At 40.6% G+C, this 21597-nt stretch overlaps 2 protein-coding genes across 2 annotated transcripts; one reads left to right on the forward strand and one right to left on the reverse strand.

Annotated features, from left to right (window-relative positions):
- ric3b (RIC3 acetylcholine receptor chaperone b) lies at positions 1–8117 on the forward strand. The gene is made up of 6 exons (XM_023298910.3): positions 1–217; positions 1352–1578; positions 1919–1997; positions 3157–3250; positions 3778–3908; positions 5102–8117. The coding sequence occupies exons 1-6, from the start codon at positions 97–99 to the stop codon at positions 5575–5577; spliced, it is 1128 nt and encodes a 375-aa protein (XP_023154678.2). The 5' UTR covers positions 1–96; the 3' UTR covers positions 5578–8117.
- A 136-nt stretch (positions 8118–8253) lies between these two features.
- psma1 (proteasome 20S subunit alpha 1) lies at positions 8254–12473 on the reverse strand. Its single transcript, XM_023298905.3, has 10 exons — positions 12375–12473; positions 11432–11476; positions 11219–11320; positions 10201–10304; positions 10011–10099; positions 9682–9752; positions 9425–9554; positions 9067–9146; positions 8642–8746; positions 8254–8530 (listed from the first exon to the last, which is right to left on the reverse strand). The coding sequence occupies exons 1-10, from the start codon at positions 12375–12377 to the stop codon at positions 8468–8470; spliced, it is 792 nt and encodes a 263-aa protein (XP_023154673.1). The 5' UTR covers positions 12378–12473; the 3' UTR covers positions 8254–8467.
- Between the last annotated feature and the right edge of the window lie 9124 nt (positions 12474–21597).

A 21597-nucleotide genomic window follows, 5' to 3' on the forward strand; every position in this document is an offset into this window, starting at 1 on the left:
CGCACTTCCGCTCCTTACAGCAAACGGGGAAGTCGGACCGTCTCCGTGTCTCCGGTGATCCTCCGCAAGTCGTGGTGTCGTGCTGCCGGTGTCGGGATGGCGATGTCCACGTTTCAGAAGGTGACCCTGGCGACCTGCCTCGTGCTGTGCGTCGCGCTGCTGCTTCCTAAGATGCTGTTATCGCGAGGGAGGAAGGATGCTGGCGAGCGGCCGGAAGGTGCGTCTATTTACGGCTTCTCCTCTCCGTTCAGAGGCCTCCGACTTTTACTCTGAGAGCGGGGAGAAATTTTTAAATTTCAAGCTTGCGAGAGCTGTGGGAAAAGCTTTATTTTTCAGTATTTGAAGCTGAAATGTGTGCTGTCCATCACTGCGGGTCATGGCTCTTGTAGTTACGTTTTCCTCCCTGACGAGGGCGCCAAAACACCCTTATTTCTGTTTACATGTTAACGACCCCAAATGTAAATAACTATACCAAGTGAAGCAAACTTTTTTGATATTAATGGGACAGACAAAATGGTTAACATAATGTGAAAAAGTGCACTGTGTATTTAAGTTTAATAATTTAAAAGAAATGTATGAAGACCCTGAGTTTTTAGGGTTTCGCCTGGGGTCCACAGACAGTAGATGGACAAAGCCCTTTAGAGCCGACTTATTTATCGTCAGAGACACTTTTTTGTGTTAGTTGAAAATTGTAATATCACAGTTTGCTCATTTGTTGAGGGGGTGTACTTTGGTATTTTGCTTTGTCATGTTGAGTGACACAATTATTTGGGATTAATCATACAAACACAATCTTGTGGCTTTTTCTTTTTAGCTTCTTTTAAACTGTGCTACTTGAACATGGCTCTGAGTGTTCTGCCAACACTCCAAATCACAACACTGCAAAACTCTCACGTTAGAAATCTTTGTTACCTTGTTTAAAGTAGGAATAAATCAGCCAAAGGAACAGAATTAGTAGCTGCAGTGTTGCCCGAGTTAAAAAGTGGAGTCCTGTTAAAGTGGCACAATTTAAAAGAAGCTAAAAGAACAGACCACAACATATATTCAATATTCCAATATATAAAGCTGGGAAAAGCAGCAGTAATTATTGAAAATACTTTAGTTTTAGTAGTGTAAAGGAGTGGTAAGGCAAAAAAGGATGAAATGAAAATGTGGAAATTTAAAAAAAAAGTCAGCTTAATGTCAGTTTGTGACAGTGTCTTGTTTCATACACAAAGCGTTTAAGCACAAGAAGTCAGCACAAACAACCACACGGCTGCACAAGTGACCAAACAATCATTCATTTTACTTATAAAAGCTGAAGACAATAACGGTACAGGACTTTCCCTTCACCTGCCATCCCCCTCCTCAGGTTCAGGTCGCTTCCCTCCAATGGTGCACCGTCAGATGGCTGCAGAGAGCCGAGGCCAGAAAGCTGCAGGGTCCGGCTTCTCAAGGGCCCACAACTCCGAGGCCATAGCCAGGGCCAAGGGAGCAGGAACAGGGGCAGGAGCTGGAGGCAAATCCAACCTGGCAGGACAGATCATCCCCGTGTACGGCTTCGGCATCTTACTCTACATCCTCTACATACTGTTTAAGGTAAAATGCTGCCGGAAACATACACAGCTGGTGGAATAAAGTGGTGTAAAATGTAATTCAACACTCTGGACGTGTTTCTGTCTTTTAAGGAAAATATTGAAAATGTAGGTGTTCATTTTTTCAGAATGCTTGTTAAATATATCCCTTTAGAATATGTAATTCTAAAGTAGACATATTTGAAACTGCAGTAAAAATTAAACCATGAAGAAATAGTTGTTTCTAACCTGCACCTTCTGCTTTTAGGCAGAGGTAAAGGTTCGTGTGACACTGAGCTGTGGGATTGTGGGATTTGTTGTGATGTGCTTTGGAAGCTTTAATCCTGTTATTGTCTCCCTGTTAGATCACATCTAAGGGGAGCAGCAAGCCGTCAGAGGCCAGGTTTCCCTCAGTTCGATCAGAGAACATGAAGAGGAAGATCAGTGAGTTTCATTCACTCTCACTTATTCTAAATAACACATGAAAGTATTGGCAGTATCTCATGTCTTCAGTTATTTTGTCTTGATTGTTAGACTGAGGCACCTGCTAAATGAATGAAATGTAGTTTGCAGAGAAGCCACAACATTAAAACCACCTGCTTAATGTTGGTAATTAGTAATGTAGGATGCTTTTGTTCTGCCAAAACATCTCTGACCATCAGGGTGTGGACACTTGGCCTCTGGGGGTATCTCATGGTGTCTGGCATTGGGACGTTGGCAGATCCTTTTTGCCCTGGTGGTTGTGAGATGAGGCCTCTGTGGATCGGACTTGTTCCAAGACACCCCACAGATGCTGAATCAGATTGGGTCCTGTGTTGTCTGGAGGTCAGGACAGTGTTCTGCTGGGATTCGTGTGGATGCAACTGTGACACATGACAATGTTACTAAACGACATCAGAAGCCTCACTGCAGGATAGTACAACCTGCCACACTGCAAAAACTGTTCAAACTCCCCAGATATGAGTCTGACAGGACATCTGTGAGAACAAGTCTGATCCACAGAGACCCAAAGGATCCACTGCCAATTTCCTGGCGTCAGACACTGCAGGACGCAGAGGTTCTGTGTCAATATGCTGATGGGTCAGAGCTCTGGAAGGTATTGGTCCATTGGTTTTAATGTTGTGATTGAGTGGTAGCAGGAGTGTGCAAACAGAATGACTGTTGTTATTATCTGAGGAGCGCTGCATTGTTATCATGCAACTATGCGATATAGTAATGTTGTATAGACGTAGATCTCAGGGTAAATCGGCCCTAATAAGAGAGAATTTTTCACTTTGTTGAGGTTAAAACTAAGGACTTGCATTTGAACATAAAGGCTACATTTCCTTTAAATGAATAACAGCTCTGTGCGTGTCATATCTGCACTGAGTTCCATCCAGTCTCAGAAATCTCCACATTGACATGCAAGTTCATCTTTGTGGTGCATTAACCTAATGAGAAAAAAAATGAATGTTGGTCATTTTCCGGTATATTGATTCCCATAAAGCATCATACAGTGAGATGTATGGCATTGTAGCCGCCTACACTTCACCTCCTCGGTTGATATCGTCTGGTGCTGTTGCTCTTCATGTCCCTTAAACGTTGTCTCTTCTCGGCCTTCCAGCTGACTTCGAGCTGGCTCAGCTGCAGGAGAAGCTGAGGGAGACGGAGCTGGTGATGGAGAATATCGTCTCCAACGCCCACCACAGCCCTGACAGGTGGGTGAGCGCCTTTTACACAGGAGTCATTTCATCAGTCAACCTCCTCCCTCTCACTTTTACACACCAACGACTCACTTAAGCTTGTTTTTAAATTTAATTCCATGTGTGAGGTAATCTCTTCCACTGCAAACATAAAAATAAACACATCACTCCTGTTCAGCAAAGTATGAAGGCAGATCATTTCTGTCTTTCTCCTGCAATTTTATCTGTCCTTCATATAATAACCACTCACTGCTGTATGTTGGTTGTTTTTAACACTTACATGTGTTATTTTCTATGGCTGGGCAGAGCTTTTTGTCTTCCTTTTGACATTATCCTCACATATATCAAGTTGTTGTGTTCAAATAATATTTCTGGGAAATCTATCAAAGATATTTCTAACTGATTAACACCCAAACAACCATAAACACACCATTTTTTAGATCACAAAAGCAAGCGTCTTGATAGTTTAGTCAGACTCTAACACTAGACTGATGTAGGAAATGTGTGAAAGCAGAGCGTTTCATTTTGTGTCTGTGCTACAGGGTGAAGGGAGTGACGGTTGATCAGGAGGAGAGTCTCCTGCAGCAGCTGACGGAGATAACTCGAGTGATGCAGGAGGGCCAGCTGGTGGAGGGGATGGCTCCAGAGAAGAAACCTCAGGACGACTGGGAAGGTAGTGAACACTGCATGTGCAAAGAGATGACATTTTACCCACAGGAGGACAGTTCCACGTCACCTCATGTTTTCAAAGTATGAAACAAGAACAGCACTCAGAGAGCGCAGTGCTCTGCCAAGTCTGCTCAGTCGTATCATTTCCGATGGCTGAAATCGTGAAAAAAATTTTGGCACTATAGAATGTGGCCATTTAATTTAAATGTATCCACAAACAAAATGACCTTGAGCTGAGCACAGGTGTGTGTTATGCATGTGTATGTTATGTACGGATACCTAATCACATGACCTAAATATTTAGCGAGCGGCGGGAATTGATGGGACTCAGAAACACCCCCACAATTTAATCAACTGTTCCTTGTATCATTTCCACCGGATAAGTCCCAATAAGGCTGCAACGGTCCATCTGTAGTAGGATCACAGCTGACGTAGTGTTCACAGTTACAGTGTAACTGACTGCTGTGACTGTTTGTCTGTCTGTGTGCAACATTACTCAAAATTGGACTAATGGATTTGGATGAAATTTTCAGGGAAGGTCAGAAATGAGACAAGGACCAACTGATTAATATTTTGGCAGTGATATGGCTTATAGTCTGGATCCACAGATTTGTTGAAGATTTCTGTATTGTGAGATAGCGGCACGGCATCGCTGTAACTATGACAACAAGTGAACGCTATGTCAGCTGCCTGCTGACGATCACATGATTGTGATCCTACTACAAATCGACCACTCCCGACTTACTGGGACTTATCCGTCAAAAATTATACAACGACTGAGCAGACTTGGCGGAGTACTGCACTGTCTGAGTGCTTGTCTTGTTGATGATGCCATATAAATGAATCGTAAGTTAAAATTCAGATTGACTCAGTTTATGGATTTCTAACTTAAGTATCCAGCACAGAAGGTGCAAAGTTTAAAGAAATGCTGGTAATTGAATCTCCCTGTGCATGCGCGGGTTTTCTCTGGGTTTTCTGGTTTCCTCCCACAGTCCAAAAACATGCTCAGGTTAACTGATAACTCTAAATTGTCCATAGATGTGAATGCGAGTGTGATTGTTTGTCTCCATATGTAGCCCTGTGATAGACTGGTGACCTGTTCAGGGTGTCCTCCGCCTTCACCCTAAGTCAGCTGGGATAGACTCCAGACTGGATGGTAATTGAATGAGATGTTAAATTTCTCTCAACTTTCCTCAGATTATCCTGAGGAGCCTCAGCCGTACTGGGAACCTTCCCACTGCTGCTGTCAACACGGTGAGCAGCAGCACAGTCCACATAGAGAACCAGAGGCTGACGAGACTGAAACTAAAGGGACCAACCTGGCAGATAGCCGTCCTGAGGATGTTATTGGAGAAGCGGAGGATCTGAGCAACGATGCTGTGAGAGAATCTGATTTGATAGCAGCGAGTGAAGAAGGTGTGGGGCCGCAGAGAGATTTAGGAGGGAATGAGCAGGAGGAAGCAAATGAACACAAGGAGGGAGAGGATCAGATAGATCTGGGCGTCCCAGAGGAGGACCTGGCTGGAGTTCTGAAGGAGCTGGAGTTCACGCTGAAGATGGCAACCATGATGGAGCAGGAGAGGATAGAAGACCTCACCAGGCCAACAGAAACGTCTTCCAGCTTGGTCAGACGGAGGAACAAGAGGAGGAGGGCAAAGAAAGCCGTACACTGACTGCAACATGAAGCACATACACGTGGACAAAATTGTTGGTACCCCTTGGTTAACGAAAGAAAAACCCACAATGGTTACAGAAATAATTTGAATCTGACAAAAGTAATAATAAATAGAAATTGTATGAAAATTAGCCAATGAAAATCAGACATTGCTTTTGAACCGTGGTTTAACCGAATTATTTTTAAAAATAAACTCATGAAACAGGCCTGGACAAAAATGATGATACCCTTAACTTAATATTTTGTTGCACAACCTTTTGAGGCAATCACTGCAATCAAACCATTTGTGTAACTGTCAGTGAGACTTCTGCACCTCTCAGCAGGTATTCTGGTCCACTCCTCATGAACAGACTGCTCCAGTTGTCTCAGGTTTGAAGGGTTCCTTCTCCAGACGGCATGTTTCAGCTCCTTCCACAGATGTTCAATAGGGTTTAGATCAGGGCTCATAGAAGGCCACTTCAGAATAGTCCAATGTTTTCCTCTTAGCCATTCTTGGCTGTTTTTAGCTGTGTGTGTTTTGGGTCATTACCCTGTTGCAAGACCCATGACCTGCGACTGAGACCAAGCTTTCTGACACTGGGCAGCACATTTCTCTCTAGAATACCTTGATAGTCATGAGATTTCATTGTACCCTGCACAGATTCAAGACACCCTGTGCCAGATGCAGCAAAGCAGCCCCAGAACATAACAGAGCCTCCTCCATGTTTCACAGTAGGGACAGTGTTCTTTTCTTGATATGCTTCATTTTTGTGTCTGTGAACATAGAGCTGATGTGTCTTGCCAAAAAGTTCAAGTTTTGTCTCGTCTGTTCATAGGACATTCTCCTAGTCTGGCTTTTTAATGATTTGTTTTCAACAATGGTGTCCTCCTTGGTCGTCTCCCATCAAGTCCACTTTGGCTCAAACAACGACGGATGGTGCGATCTGACACTGATGTACCTTGACCTTGGAGTTCACCTTTAATGTCTTTAGAGGTTGTTCTGGGCTCTTGTGTTACCATTCCTATTATCTGTCTCTTCAATTTTTCATCAATTTTCCAACTGTGGCCACGTCCAGGGAGGTTGGCTACAGTCCCATGGATCTTAAATTTCTGAATAACATGTACAACTGTAGTCACAGGAACATCAAGCTGCTTGGAGATGGTCTTATAGCCTTTACCTTTAACATGCTTGTCTATAATTTTCTTTCTAATCTCCTGAGACAACTTTCTCCTTGGCTTCCTCTGGTCCATGTTTAGTGTGGTACACACCATGTCACCAAACAGCACAGTGACTACTTGTAACCCTATAAATAGGCCGACTGACTGATTACAAGATTGTAGACACCTGTGATGCTAATTAGAGGACACACCTTGATTGAACATGTCCCTGTGGTCACATTATATTCAGTCTTTTCTAGGGGTACCATCATTTTTGCCCAGGCCTGTTTCATGAGTTTATTTTTTAAAATAATTCTGTTGATCCACGGTTCAAAAGCAATGTCTGATTTTAATTGGTTAATTTTCATATAATTTTTATTTATTATTACTTTTGTCATATTCAAATTATTTCTGTAACCAATGTGGGTTTTTCTTTCATTAACCGAGGGGTACCAACAATTTTGTCCACGTGTGTAAACTTGAGCCTGGGCCTTGATATGAGGACAGATTCTGTTTTTTTTTACTTCTGTTCTCAATTAGATAAACAGTAGCATGAAAGATGGTGATCGCATGAAAATGAATCACCAGCCTTGTTTATCTTTACTTGAAGTGTAGAAATGTGTGTACAGAGTGGTTTTATAACATTAAGCTTTATTAATAGGTTAAAAACTATATAGTCTTGTTTATACAATGCTCGCTATCTTATACAGTAATACAAGTCGGCACAGTGTAGAAGCTCATCAGGGTTTTGATGTAAATTTGTGATAAAGTGGAAATGCTTCCAAGACTTCTCCAGGTCAAGCCTCAATGTAAAATAATCTGAAAAAGTGTTTAGATCTGCCACAGAAGTGTTGTCAGATTTCTTGATTTAATCTGTTAAAGCTGTTCTGTGTCAGGAGATAATCCAACCTTAACATTTAGTGCTTCAATTAGAAGTGGTTTTTAAAACATGTATGAACAGTGAACAAGAAGAATCAGACCAAAAATGGGAAGCACTTATGCAATTGATGGATGCTGGATCTACAAATGTTTAGATTAATGGAATTTACACAGGTGATTGTGCCTTTTCTCACCTTTGTCTGCAACAAAACACTCCTGTCAAATGGTATCATGGTAACTTTCATCAGATTTTTCCTTCCAAGATGAGACTTTTTACAGACATTCTCCTGGGCTTCATTTAATGAACTCATTGTGAATAGATTCAGGATAGAACTATATTAAATTTAAGAAAAGGTGGCAATAGTTATTATACATTAATAGCTTCCTTCTCATTACGGTGCTGTGTAATGGAGAAATGTCTTCTGTAAGAGTAACTTTAAGCTGCTATCAGAAAAGCACCTGCAAACACATATCAGTAATTGAAATACCATAAATAAATATTTCCTTCTGGCTTTAACTTTATTTCATTCCACATCACTGAGTTACTGTTGAAACTTCTTCTGTTTGACATCTGCAAGATATTACTACTCACTGTACGTCAGCTGTGCGGCATTTTCAGTAGGTGACTTATGTAATAAAGAGCAGCAGCACGTTTCAAAAAAAAAAAGACTTTATTACTTGTATATTGGTACACTTTACCCATACAAAAGCAACATCACTTGGGTTGATGTTACAGAATATATTTGGATTAACAGTTTAGCAAGTGGCACATCACAACAACTTTGCCCTCTAAGAATTCAACTCTGTTGAGTTGCAGTAAGTATCAAGTTGGTGGGATCTACAGGAAGTAGATCGCTGGCTGACTCGCTGCCTTAGTGCTCCATTGGTTCATCAGGAGCCTCTGCGGCGGCGGGTTCATCTGCAGGCTGGGCAACCTGAGACGCACACAAAAATGTTGTTTTTCAAATTATTAGACTGAAATTATATTGAAAGCACGTTTCTGTAAATAAACAGCCAAAACTGGACTGGATAAACCTCAGTCGTACCTTTCTCTGTGGCCTCTCCTCCAGACCCTCCAGGAATGGGGCAACATCATCATCATCATAAATGGTGAACTCCATTTCCTTCCCGACAATGCCAATGGAAACGTTCTGTAGGAATCAAGCAAATACCTAAGAAATGGTCTCTAAGCCAATATACATTTTATGTATTTAACAAAAAAAAAAAAAAAAAAAAATCACATTATAACACACACACACAACAAATACAGGTGCACCAGATTAAGAGCTCATCAAATGGATGCGACAATCCCAGTTTAATGCAAGGCAAGTCATTACAAATCTCTGCTGTTGTATACAAAGATGTTTGCCCGCAGACAGCACAAGTGCAGGTTGCATTTTAGACACAGATGAAGACAAGATCATTGATTTGTAAAGAAGGTCCCACATCAGGTAAGTGGAGGGAGCTGTACCTTGGTAGTGAGGTCCTGCTCGGTGGGGAGGGTTTCTCTGAGAGCACGGAGGCCATGCTGGACCAGGTCATTCAGATTACCTGAACACAACAATCATCTGTCAAACTAATGGTCCACATTTGTACTGTGAGTAGCTAGATGAGATCTGTGAGACGAAGTGATGACGCAACTAAAATACTGAAACATGTCATACGCTGTCATCACTTAACAAAAAAATGACACTGTAATTAACTTGTGGCAAATCTATGAACAAAATTCAAAGTAAAATTGATAGTGCTCTTTTGCAGCATTTAGCAGGAAGCTTTTCGCTACAAATAATTTCCTTGAAGTAAAAATGAAAATAAAAACAGATTCTTACAGTCGGAGAACTTGTCCATGCATCTCTCCAGGTAGGTGCGTGCAGACTGGGAGCGCGCTCCAATGGACATGGCTTTGCAGTCGAAGTAGTTTGCTGATGGGCAGGTCTGGAAGATGTGAGGTCCCATGTCCTGTGTGACACGCAACAAATAAATATGAACCACGGTGACGTTTTTATATTCTTCTAATCGCAGATAATGCTATGCATGTGTAAATCAAGAAAGATATTTTACATTCAGCATGTGTGAAGAGACTTACATCATAGCCAGCAATGAGGAGTCCAACACCGTAGGGCCTCCTTCCATATCTCTGTGTTGGGATTTGGGTTTCTGAAGCTTCAGTCAAGGATTACCGCTGCTATTTACACCTACTATGTTCATTTTCAAAGTCAGCCCACTAGAAAACTACATGTTCAGCTTCCCTTAATCATACAGGGAAGCTGGCCACATATATACTTTTATTAATACATCTATGGCCAGATACAATATTCTTCTACAATCAGTTAGCTGTTGTTAATTTTCCATGCTGCCTATGACTACCTTAATCATAACATTTTCATTAAAGAGCCTCAACAGTGTAAAGGATACTGCTGCCAACAAGAGACACAAGACGTGACGTAGGGAGGGGCCTGTCGAAGACGAATCTCGAGTCCAAGCACTCCTGGCGCATGAAGTTACTGTGAGACAGATGGAGTTGGTGTTACATTAAACTAATTATGTGATACAACAAGCAGCTTCAATAAACAACCTAATCTAGATGATCAAAGCTGTGACCTACCAGAGCAGCCTGGCATCAGCAGTCAGTCCAGCAATGGAGATGCCGATGTGGTTGTCAACATGAAGGATCTTCTTCTGGTGGGCAGCCAGTTCAGACTGGGCTCTCTGCAGAAGCACCAGAACAGGTTGCATCAATCTGGTGTGATCATTTATTAGTGATTTCACCGACACCACTACAGTGCAGCACACATTCTCAGGTGTTGTGCTGTCCTATAATCTATTTCAATTACAAAGAGTTTACAGGGTTTTATTTTTCCAAAAACAAACAAACAAAAAAATAGCAAGATAACACTTCACATCAGGAGGGAATTAATGTTAATATTAATGAGAGTTCAGAGTTCTGACACTCAGAGACGCACTACAGCTCAAGGAGGCATGAATAATTACGTAGATAGTGGGCAACATTATTAAAACCAGCTTTGAAAATAGTTATTAGACCACCTGTTCTTTTCTTTACAAAGTCTACACAATAGCCCTTTAACATTTGCTTGCAATTTATCATAATGGTTAAATAACTATAGCATCTTCTAATGCCTTTTAATAATTATGTTAAAAATATGATTTCAAAATTCACACAACTGGCAAAAACATCTTTTAGTCACCATTATTTTCAGATAACAGATAAGCCAAAAAAATAAAAAATAAAAAATCATGACTCAACAATGCCTAAAAGAAGACAACTGTAAGATTACAAGAAAACAGCCATACTGGTGCTTATTGAAGAGGGACACGGTGAGAAAAGCGATCACTAACTGGCTGGGAATCCGCAAAACAGTTCATCACAATCACAGTATGGGTCAACCAAGAAGCACAAAGGAAGAGGCAGAAAGCGATAATTACAGTGGTCAAAGAAATATTTCCAAAGCTGTATACTTTTCACATGACATTAATTTACAGTCTGAAATATGATATGGTTTGAACAAAGCCATATGCAGTGACCAGTGCAATGGCAAGGCTCCAAAGCATAAACTGACAGCAGCAACATGAAAATGCAACCAGACAAAACACTGTGACTGTACCTTTAGTGCAACCAGGACTGCGTGAGTTCTGGATTTAAGTCCTACAGTTGCAGACCCCTGCTTCACTGCCTCCATGGCATACTCGATCTGATGAATACGGCCCTGTACATACATGGACACAGATGATTTTATTAACACATTACACTTTGGCATGTTCGCGACACAAACATACTTCATCTGTAAATTCAGATGATGAGACAAACCACCGCTTACCTGCGGGCTCCAAACTGTTACATCGTTGTCGTACTGATTGCGAAACTAAAGACAAAAACAAGCCATAATTTGAAAGTGACATTAAAACAGCTAATCATTGTTTTATACCACATTAGGAGCCTAACTTACATAGTTGTCCTGCATTATAAGCTGTTCTCTCGGTTATAGAGTTTCCACAACTACACAGGGTCATGACTGTCTGCAGCCTGGACTTTTCTAGACTTCGTTTTAAATTACTACCATCTCTGAATAATTCATAAACCCGCATTTGTGTTCTGCCTCTTACGACAGAGAACCAAGCAACCAAACACAACCATCAAATCAGCTAAGGTTGCTAACAGTAATGTACACTGCGTACCAACATAACCAAATCCCTCAGAAAGCTAGCTGTCATTAGCTGAATAACGTTTGCCATGTAAGTAAATCATGACGGTGGCTTTATACATATTTGTTGGCCAAATAAGTTATTAGCCTGTAGCCTAAGGCCGGTGAGTTGGGAGAAAACGAAAGTAAAGACTTGGTACTTCCATTGCTCGTTTCAGTAATGCTAACTCAACCTAATGTGGCTAACTTTGGCTAGCTGCACGCCGGCGAATTACCTAACCAACTGAATATAAGGCAACATTGGTATTTGTATTGGGGTATTAGAGAACTAAGTGATTATTTAATGTTATATAGTCCGACAAATATCAGTTGCGAGACGTTTTTGGACAACACGGCATCATGCAGCTAACGTTAGCAGCTACTGAAGGTGTTTTGCTTACTCACAGTGAAGTCACAGTTAGCTAGCTAACGTTAGCTCATTATAAGTAAATAGACGCTTTTTTCTCTGGGTGTCCTGGCGCATTATAAAACATAAGCTTTCTATGCTATTTATTTACTCAGTTAACATGACATATATTGCTTGGCTGACCAGCAAAAATCAAATTTCATTCATACTTACCATCTCTGCTACGGAAAGTGTCTCCTCTCCTACGCCTGTTCGCTGATCCTACCTTGATTAGTTTTCCTGGGCGCAGCGTCAGGGAAACTAGCAGAGCCCCGATTTAAAATCGGTGATCAACTAATACATTTTGCTCCAAACCAATCAAATTTTATCGTGGGTCATTTTGTTGTTTATTTTTTATTTTATTTTAACATTTAAAACTCAAAACATATGCATATATCAACCACTAAGAAAAAAACTGATGAAATATATTATGCATAACTATACCAGTGAATTATTGTACTTCATGAAATGTAAATAATGCTTTCACTTGTTGGAAGTATATAGTGCGTCACTGTTATAATGGTATTCTAGTTAAATGCGTTTTAAAAATTAGTATTTTGTGTATCTTTGTTGTAAACGATCATGGATTTATGCATTATTGTTTCCATTTTTATTAATGCTCCATGCCAACTTAATATAGGAATTTCTGAAATACAGAATCTACTATTTGTGTTTTGTCTATAATGAAAACAATAAATTCCCAAACATAAAAACAATTCACATTTTTACATTTTCATACAACACGAAATGATTATAGTATTGCTTAACAATGGTTTCAACATTTGCTTTAGTAGGGGGGATATGTTAAAAACTCCATGCTACAGTAGAGTGTAATTTTAAGAAGGTTGAAGTGCTCCATGTGAATTAATGCGTGCAAAAGAAAAGATGTAGTTGCAGATTGCATTTATTTTTTGTTCCGTTTCTCTTTAGCAGTGACGGGGCAGCTGTAGTGTTTTTGCATGAACACTAGGCGGCAGCAGTCAGTCAGAAGAAGACACTACATGGCTTCACTGGGTTCTGGGCACTGTCTAGGGATATGAATTACTTACAGCTGTTGTAGCCATTTTTGAACAAATCCAGACAAAAGACGAACAAGTCCTCCTGTACTAGGATACAATGGTGGATATTTTACATTCTGCATTGTCGAGTTTTGATGCCTTATGGTGTTTGCAGTTTCTATTCGTTTGTGCAGATCCATACTCACTTTAAAAATGTGATTTCAACTGACACAGTGAACTATAATAAAATAAAAGATGTTACAACAGGATGTTAAATCACTAGTGTACACACACATCAAAGCATACAGCACATCATGTCATTCCAAATTACATTTTTGCATTTAAGTGTTCCGAGTATAATAATGTCAAATGAGCTGAACTTAATAAAAACTAAACTTAATACAAGCAGCAACATTTGTGAAAATTATAAAGCATTTGTCAAAAGGAGGCAGTAGCAGTTTAAGAGCTGTCTATGCTCCTTTTGAAGGTAAATGCCAACCATTTTAGTAATTCACATGTTAGTCCTCCGTGACAGAGCATTTAGTCGACATTTCACATTCACTGCACTCTTCTAAAAGTTAACCCATTAAAAAGAAAGAACTTGCTTTCCTCATGGATAATAAAGTGGATTAAACAAAATATGGTTAAAAAAGACATTTTAGAGAGAGTCAGTCGTGCTAAAGTAATAATACTCTCATTATTGTGCAACATGTCACAGTTTGACAGAGTCAGCAGCCTATTTATTATCTATGCTGCTGATGCTACTTCTTAGGAAAGGACAAATGCAGGGAGTTTCTGTCTGTAGGAAAGTGCCACCAAGTTCAGAAGAACTGGCTGAACTGTCTTTAATGAAAATCTTAGAATTGGCATCATCTTCCTTTAACCCTTCATCTCCCTCCGGTTTCACTGCTGTGTTCACCCATTTCAGCAACCTGCGTTTGGAAAAATCCTTTAGGAGAAAAAAAATGAGGTAAATGTCCCTTGTAGCAACAATAGTCTCATTGTCATTTCACTATCACGGAGCTTGTGACAGTAATATGTCCTCATGAGATATCAGCATGTAATGAGGCTATCCTGTATGTACACTGTCCAATAGCGCAGAGACTAAAAGTCCAATTTACTGGTCCATTAGATGAATAAAAGCCACAAATTGCTGGTCAGTGAATGAAGCTTTCAGAGAATCCTCACAGACTCAATGTTTGTATTGGACTTTTTCTGTTATAACTTGCATTTGTTTGCTGTAAAAAATAATTCTAATTTCTTTGCTTGTAAATTGAATCAGTGTCTGCTCGCCCCTCCCTTACAATGGTAGTATGAACCTATCTGGCTGCTGTAACCATTTCAGCTGGGTTTGCTTTCCATAGTTATCTATTGACTCCCTCAGTTTAGTTTAAACATTGATTTCTAACTCTGTAGGGGAGGAAAGACTGCTGCTTTCAATCGCTCTAAAGCAGTTTACTTTTTGTAATGGATGACATACGAATGTGCAGCAGCTCTACAGGTGGACAGATGCTGACAGGTGTGTGCTGGGTTTACCAGTGAGCCTGTATCAAAGGACAAAGCTTCACATGTGCATATATCCTCTACGGTTCTATGTATTCATTGTCCATCTTTTTTTACTTCTCGAGGGATTCTGTCACTTTCCATGATGTGTGTCTGTGCAGTCAGAGAAATACTAACCCTCATCCTCTCTTATGTCCAATACCCTATGTCTGATTTTATGCTGGGCTGCTGTTCACCATTTTTTCTCTCTGTTAATGATATCTGATGTATCCTTGATCCAGGATGGGTGGTGGGGGGTGGGTGGGGTGGGGTGAATTAGTAGGACTGTGCTGACGAGCTCTCCTCCTCTGCCAAGGCAGCGGCAGCAACACGGCGGCCATTACATCAGCGCGCCAACCTCCTCCTTTGTGATTGAGATTGTAGAAGCTGTGCTGAGCTCAGCATGTTTTTTTTTTTTTTTTTCCTGGGGGCCTCATTTAACTCTGCCAAATGCCCCCCTCCTCCTCCTCTCCTGTTTAATTTTTCAAATGGAGAGCAGCCTGAGTCACTGTGTGATGGGTCCAAGCCACACAGTGGACCCTCATGTGGTGGCGGTGGGTGGGTGGGGGGGGCGCTGCTTTAAGGAGTGTGAGTGCATTCATTCCTCCTTCCATTCATGTTTTTCAGTTTGTTTTAATTGCATGAGCTCGGAACTAACTCCTGCTGTTTTAACAACAGCACAATCCATCTCTGACTTTTCTGTTTGTCTGTGTGATAACTTCAGCACTTTGTCGCATGTTTCACCTGAGCTGCCAGTCACATCCGAGCACACATATACTTATTTACAGAATTCATTTTGAGTCGCGTAAAATTCCACAAATCCCATCCCCTTGTTGCTAAAAATAGGTCAGCGATGTGTTTCTGCTTGGAAAATGACTGGACTAATGGGTGGGAAAGGTGGCGGCTCTGCCAAGGTTGCATTAAGCTGGCAGCTGTCCTATAACAAGGCAGGTCAGGGGTCACCAGCCGCATAGCAAGAGGAGGAAAGCCATCTCAGCCCCTCCTGCCACTAAGTTTTATGGGTCTCAGTACTGCATGTCGTCATTGGCCTCAACATTTCCTACAGCAAAAGGCCTGAGCATACGTGTGAGAAAGGAGGTGAGGCGGGACTCTTGCAGAGATCCTGTTCGCTGCCGTCAGTTTCCTGGTGTTGACGAAAGCGCTTATGCAGCATTTCAGTGGCAAATGGCTGAAGAGGCTTTTTCTTGCTCAAAAAAAAAAAAAAAAAAAATGCAGTAGATTGTGGGCACTTAATAATATCAGCAGCACTACTGTATAGACTGAGTCTTTACTTAGTCTGTGCACCAAAGAACAGACAGTGAATAAGTATCAAACCACACATCTTCTGTCTCTGTAATCACCAATATGATACAATCAGGTTTGCTTTATAGCACCTGATGCCAGTAAGCATTACCTAAGTATATAATGGCTTTTGAGTAATTTGAAAAATACTCTTCACTTTAAAAAGGAAATGCAGTCCTGGAAGATGCTGATTTCAGTCATTATGTGAACAGTGATTAGGATTTTCCTAGCCATCATTTTAATTGTTTTAATGCCAGGAAATGCAGCCACACCAATGCCCGAGCACCAGAATCCATCATTTTAATGTTCTAACTGCATCTGACCACAGCTCACAGAACAAAAGTTTGAAAGCTTCTTTTGAAAAGGTGCTAGAGTTTAATGTTCTACCTTCACAAAAAATATTTCTAAAAACTAATCGTGAGGAAGCATAAAAAGCGCCATAGAAGACAGAAAGGATTTTTCATTGCAGTGATAATTTGTCAGTTAGTGTGCTTGCAGGTGACCATCCGAGACTCCGTAGAGGAAGACATCCACTGACTATAAGATTAGCTGCAGGAAAATCCCTCAGTGTAAAACTGAGCTTCTTTGAGACTCCACTCATACAGAGATTTTCCTCAGAAAACGTCAGAATGTCAGAAGCTCTTCCTCTTTGTAGAACGTCCACCTAGATTTCCTTTCTATCCAACTTATCTCATCAGTAAGGGTTGATTACGTGAAGGTGTACATAACACGCCCTCACCTTGAATAACCAGCACACAGAGAGGACTGGCAAAGCAACAGACAGTGCCCGCAAAAGTTATGGATTTTTTGATGGTCCACTGGCCCACCAATGCAGGGGGTCCGCTGGGATTTGTTCTGAAAAGCTCAATGGACCAGCTTTTTATCCTTGCAGAATTGCTGATGAGATCATGGGAGCTTGGACATCCAGTCCACATGTGCATTGTGGACTTGAAGAAGATCTACAACCATTTCTTCCAGGGAACCCTGTGGATGGTACACTGGGAGTATGGGGTACCAGGGCTGTGAGCGATCCAGTCCTTGTACGACCAAAATGGGAGCCATGCTCATATTCATTGCACAAACTCAAACATGTTTCAGATATGTGTTGGACTCTGCAAAGGCTGTCCCTTGTGTCTGATCCAGTCAATGAATATCACAATGAGGAGTTGTTTGGGAATGTCGGAATCGCATGACTGCTTTTTGCAGATGACATGATTCAGTTGGCTTCATCCGACTGTGACCTTTAGTGCACTTTGGGGTGGTCTACTGGGTGACTGGGCTCAGCATTTAGGCCATTTCATGCTTTTAACGTGTCCTCAAGGGTCCATTTTATCATCCATCGAAATCCTCTGCAGATGTTCATGTGCAGCCCAAAATCTGTGACCATGCCGGCAGTGTGCACTGCAAGTGCAACAACTACATATGCACAAGGTAAACAAATGGTGCTCAAAGCAAATGCCTGTTCAGAGTACAGGCTGTATGAGGGGGTTCTTGGTCATCCATATTTTTAAAATTTATCAATGAGAGAGCTGTAACTAAAGTAGTCATCGCCAGACTTAAAGTGCATTGACTTGTAATCACTTTTCATCAACCAAGCATAAAGACAGTGGGAAGTTCTAAAATTCTCCAGAAATCCTGTGCTATTCCATCCACTGTGATTAGCAAACCTCATGAATATTCACTGACATGGTGCTAAAGCCCAATCTGTAAGTAGCTGCTATATTCTGTAAAAACTGCCCAGTATGATTTCTATACGTGTTCAGTTTGAAGGGCAATACAACCATCTGCACAGATAGGCGTGGCACTATTGTTGTATGAACAGCACCGCATGCACAGTCCGCTTTTCAAGTTCACATCAGTCAGAAATGGAAAGCATGAATTGGCCCTTAAAGATAAGGTGATGAGCTCACACATGTAGAGGAAGCTCAGAGTAAAGTTTCAGCTGAGGTGTTTTGGGCATCAGATTCTGTTGGTTCAACATTTTTGTTGCTGGATTGGAATTACTGACTTTACTTTACAAGCTACTTATTCAGATACAGAGCTCAACAAATATTGGGTGGATTGCCAGGAAATGTCAACCATTCACCGACAGGATCCTAATGACTCATATGGTTCTCTCACTTTTAATTTACTGTCATTAAGAGGCCAGAAGTTAAACTTGGTCAATACTCCAGTTTGAGAGTTTATGGTTTTAGGGTTACAGTCCTACAGAACTGGTTTTCAAGATGTGCCATCTGATCACACTATAAAGCAACAGTGTTTATACAAGTTCTTGAATGGCCACACTTAAAGCTGGGGTGACAAGCTTGTGAGGTGCAATTGTGCAAAGATGAAAATAGTCATGAGGGCATAATATTAGTCGATTGCAGTAATACATGTCAGGCATGGATGTATTAAGGTGACTTGGATATCCAGCTTAAAGGAGCTTAGCTGGTGCATGAGCTACAAAAATTTTCTAACTCACTCAAAGGTTACATACATATTTTATATACAATGTATAACTGCTCATGCTTTTATGAAACGTGAAACTACAGAGTTGACTTTGTTTGGTTGCCCTGTCTTTTAGTGTCTTCCAGTTTTTGATTGCTGATTTATTTTCACCGAACTTGCACTTAGTTAGCATCTGTGTCATTCCATCGCTAACAGCTTAGAGATATTATGCTAATTCCTTTACTAATTTTTGGTCTAGATAGCATACTGACAGCTTGTTTACTCCAAAAGGCCGCTAGCTTTTGGGGCCTACAGTAACTGACAAACACAGCAACAACAATAACAAAAAACTGAACCATATATAGTTTATCAGTTCTATTAATATTGCATCTAGTAATGCATTTTAATGCATTTGTCTGTCTCGCTCTTTGTCACTCTTAGGAGTTGTTGAGGCCTGATCAGTCACTTTTATTTCTGTGTAATGAGTCACGTGCTTTGCGTCACTTATTATATTGCAGGAAATCGTTCAAATGATTAGGTGGCGCTGTTGTAAAAAAACAAGGTCCAACAAGTTTGGTCCTGAAACTACAACCTGCAGACACATAGGCTGCATTTCAAATGTTTTTGTGTGCGCACTGAAAAAAATTCTGGTGTTCGTACACACCTTAGCTCTGTAAGTGTAAGACAAACTGACTCAAGCCAATCAACACAACACTGTTCCAGTGTCCTGTACATGTTCATGCTTGTGCAGTATTGCAGCCTCCACCATTAACCAAAGCAAGACAACACAAAACAGACTGTTCACAAAATTAGAAAACAACTAGACTGAGAAGAGCTGCTTTCACTCCTGTTAGTCATTTAGAGTCACAAAGGATTATCTTCTTGATGTCGGACGGCAGGAAAATGCAGCCATTTGCTGTAAAGATGTTCGACTTTCGATGAGAACACAGCCTGAAGTAACTTGAAAACTCATGCACCAGAACCATTTGTTCATTTGTCATCTTTTGTCAGTGTCAATGCAGAAGCATCTAATGATGCCAAGCCTACAAAACGGAGACATCTAATCATTACTTTTGGCTCACCAGCAAACGTTTAAGCATTAATTGCATTTGGTCATCTAGCACGGCAGCTTTGGAATAAAACTAATGTGAGTGGTCACTTTTGGAGATGAGAACACTGTCTTCTGTCAGTTAGCACTGCATTGATCTGTTTAATACCCAAAACTTGCTTTTGGATGGCAAAACAAAAGAAAAAGAAAAAAGAGAAAACACAAATTATCTAGAACCTCATGATTTATTTGAATCGCACGGACTGTCAAGTCTTTTTTTAATGATGACACATGTTCGATAATAGCAAGGGCAGGAGGAAGCTTGAGAAGTCTATGGCTCAGCCTTATCATTAGTCACCCTTCTTGTTTAGTTGTCGCTCCTGATCAGACTTGTTCAACACAATGATGTGTTTCACAGTAGATGAAGTTTTAACATGAAAGCCAGTCTGCTGTGATACACCAATCTTATTTCTGACTCATGATGTTCAGGTCAGTGAGCTTCACACATAAATTCCAGTTTCTTGTCATTGGGTCACTTTATTGTTTAAAGTCTATCGGCAAAATATTTATACAACATGCATATGAAGCTGGAGACCACAGATCTTGATCCATGTCAAATGACTTGGGTTCTGTAAAGCATCTTGAGACAATTTGACTGTAATTGGTGCTATATAAATAAAATTGAATTGAATTGAATTGAGTATCAAAACCTATAATTAGCAAAACGGTAAAATATTTAAAAAATGGAAAAAATCATGGAGATTTAAGTGGAGAATGAGGAAAATTGTTAAACACATGTTATATTCTAAATCAACATTACAAGATGTCATAAACAAACAAAATATTTTCTAATTAACTGGAATAGACAGTTACACAAGTTACACATGGGAAGTGCACAATTCCTTAAGCAGTGCTAGATTCAATGAGTTTCTGCTTAGAAAAATAATATGAAATGTACACTACCAATCAAAAGTTTGGACACACCTTCTCATTCAATGGTTTTTCTTTGATTATTTTATACATTGTAGATTAACACTGAAGACATCACCCCCCCACCCCCCGATTTAAATTTCATGGGATGCGACCTTTGTCTGCTTAATGTAGAATTGGTCTAATATGATAGCTTTTGGTTTAGTAAGGGCATGCGTGACTGATTTAAATGATTACAGGCTGCTAAAAAAAAAAGCCATTGACTGATTTGTGAGAGTTATCGCTATGTGATCATGTCATTAGTTTGGATGGTGGAATTTATCCTTACATTACGTAATTATGTATCGCTGGTTACAGCAGAGCAAGCATGACAGCAAATTAGGACAGAGAGGCCTGCCAATCAATACGGACAGATACGAAGAAGTCCATCAAACAGTGTTTACGCAGAGGAACTCCTTCGTAGCGAAAGGTTAGCTCAACTTGATATTTATGCTTTTTGACTCATGGACTCGGCTGTTTTGGAAATTCAATGAAACGGCTGCTGAAGTCTAGACATGCATGTCTACAGGAGAATCTTTCTACATCAGCTCTCATAGGCTGTACTGAAAAAGTGATTTTTATACAAGCATAACAGATTTCTGTCTGGAAATATGTCAGATTTTTATTCATACACACATCAGCTGGTGAAGTGAAGAGCTATGGCATGATTTGGGACTTTGGTGGGCGTGTGATGAAGTGTTGTTCTGGAGACACCTGGCTGCTCCGGCTAATCTATTCATTAAACTCCCTTAATGGCCTCTTGTGCTTCAGGATCCATCATGTCACAATAATGGCTTTTACGAGTGAAGGGTGCTTTTAACTGCATTTGACTGATTGGAAAAACTGTCCCATTTCTGGTGGTGGAGAAAAAAAGTGCACTGGCTGAACACACCATATTAATTTCATTGCCTGGCTGGCTGAACCATTAACTGGTAGACTCAATTACCTCAACGAGGGTGACATAACAAGGGAAAGGAGAGGTTCACGGGTCAGGAATTTGATGGTTTACAATTTGAGATATTTTCCTCTGAAAAGGAGAACAAGCTCTCCAAAGGATGATGAGTACTCTTTGGTGAGACACATGGCAAATGCGCCTTAGACAGCAAAA

Source organism: Amphiprion ocellaris, chromosome 3, assembly GCF_022539595.1.
Source record: "Amphiprion ocellaris isolate individual 3 ecotype Okinawa chromosome 3, ASM2253959v1, whole genome shotgun sequence".
NCBI classification, from domain to species: domain Eukaryota; kingdom Metazoa; phylum Chordata; class Actinopteri; family Pomacentridae; genus Amphiprion; species Amphiprion ocellaris.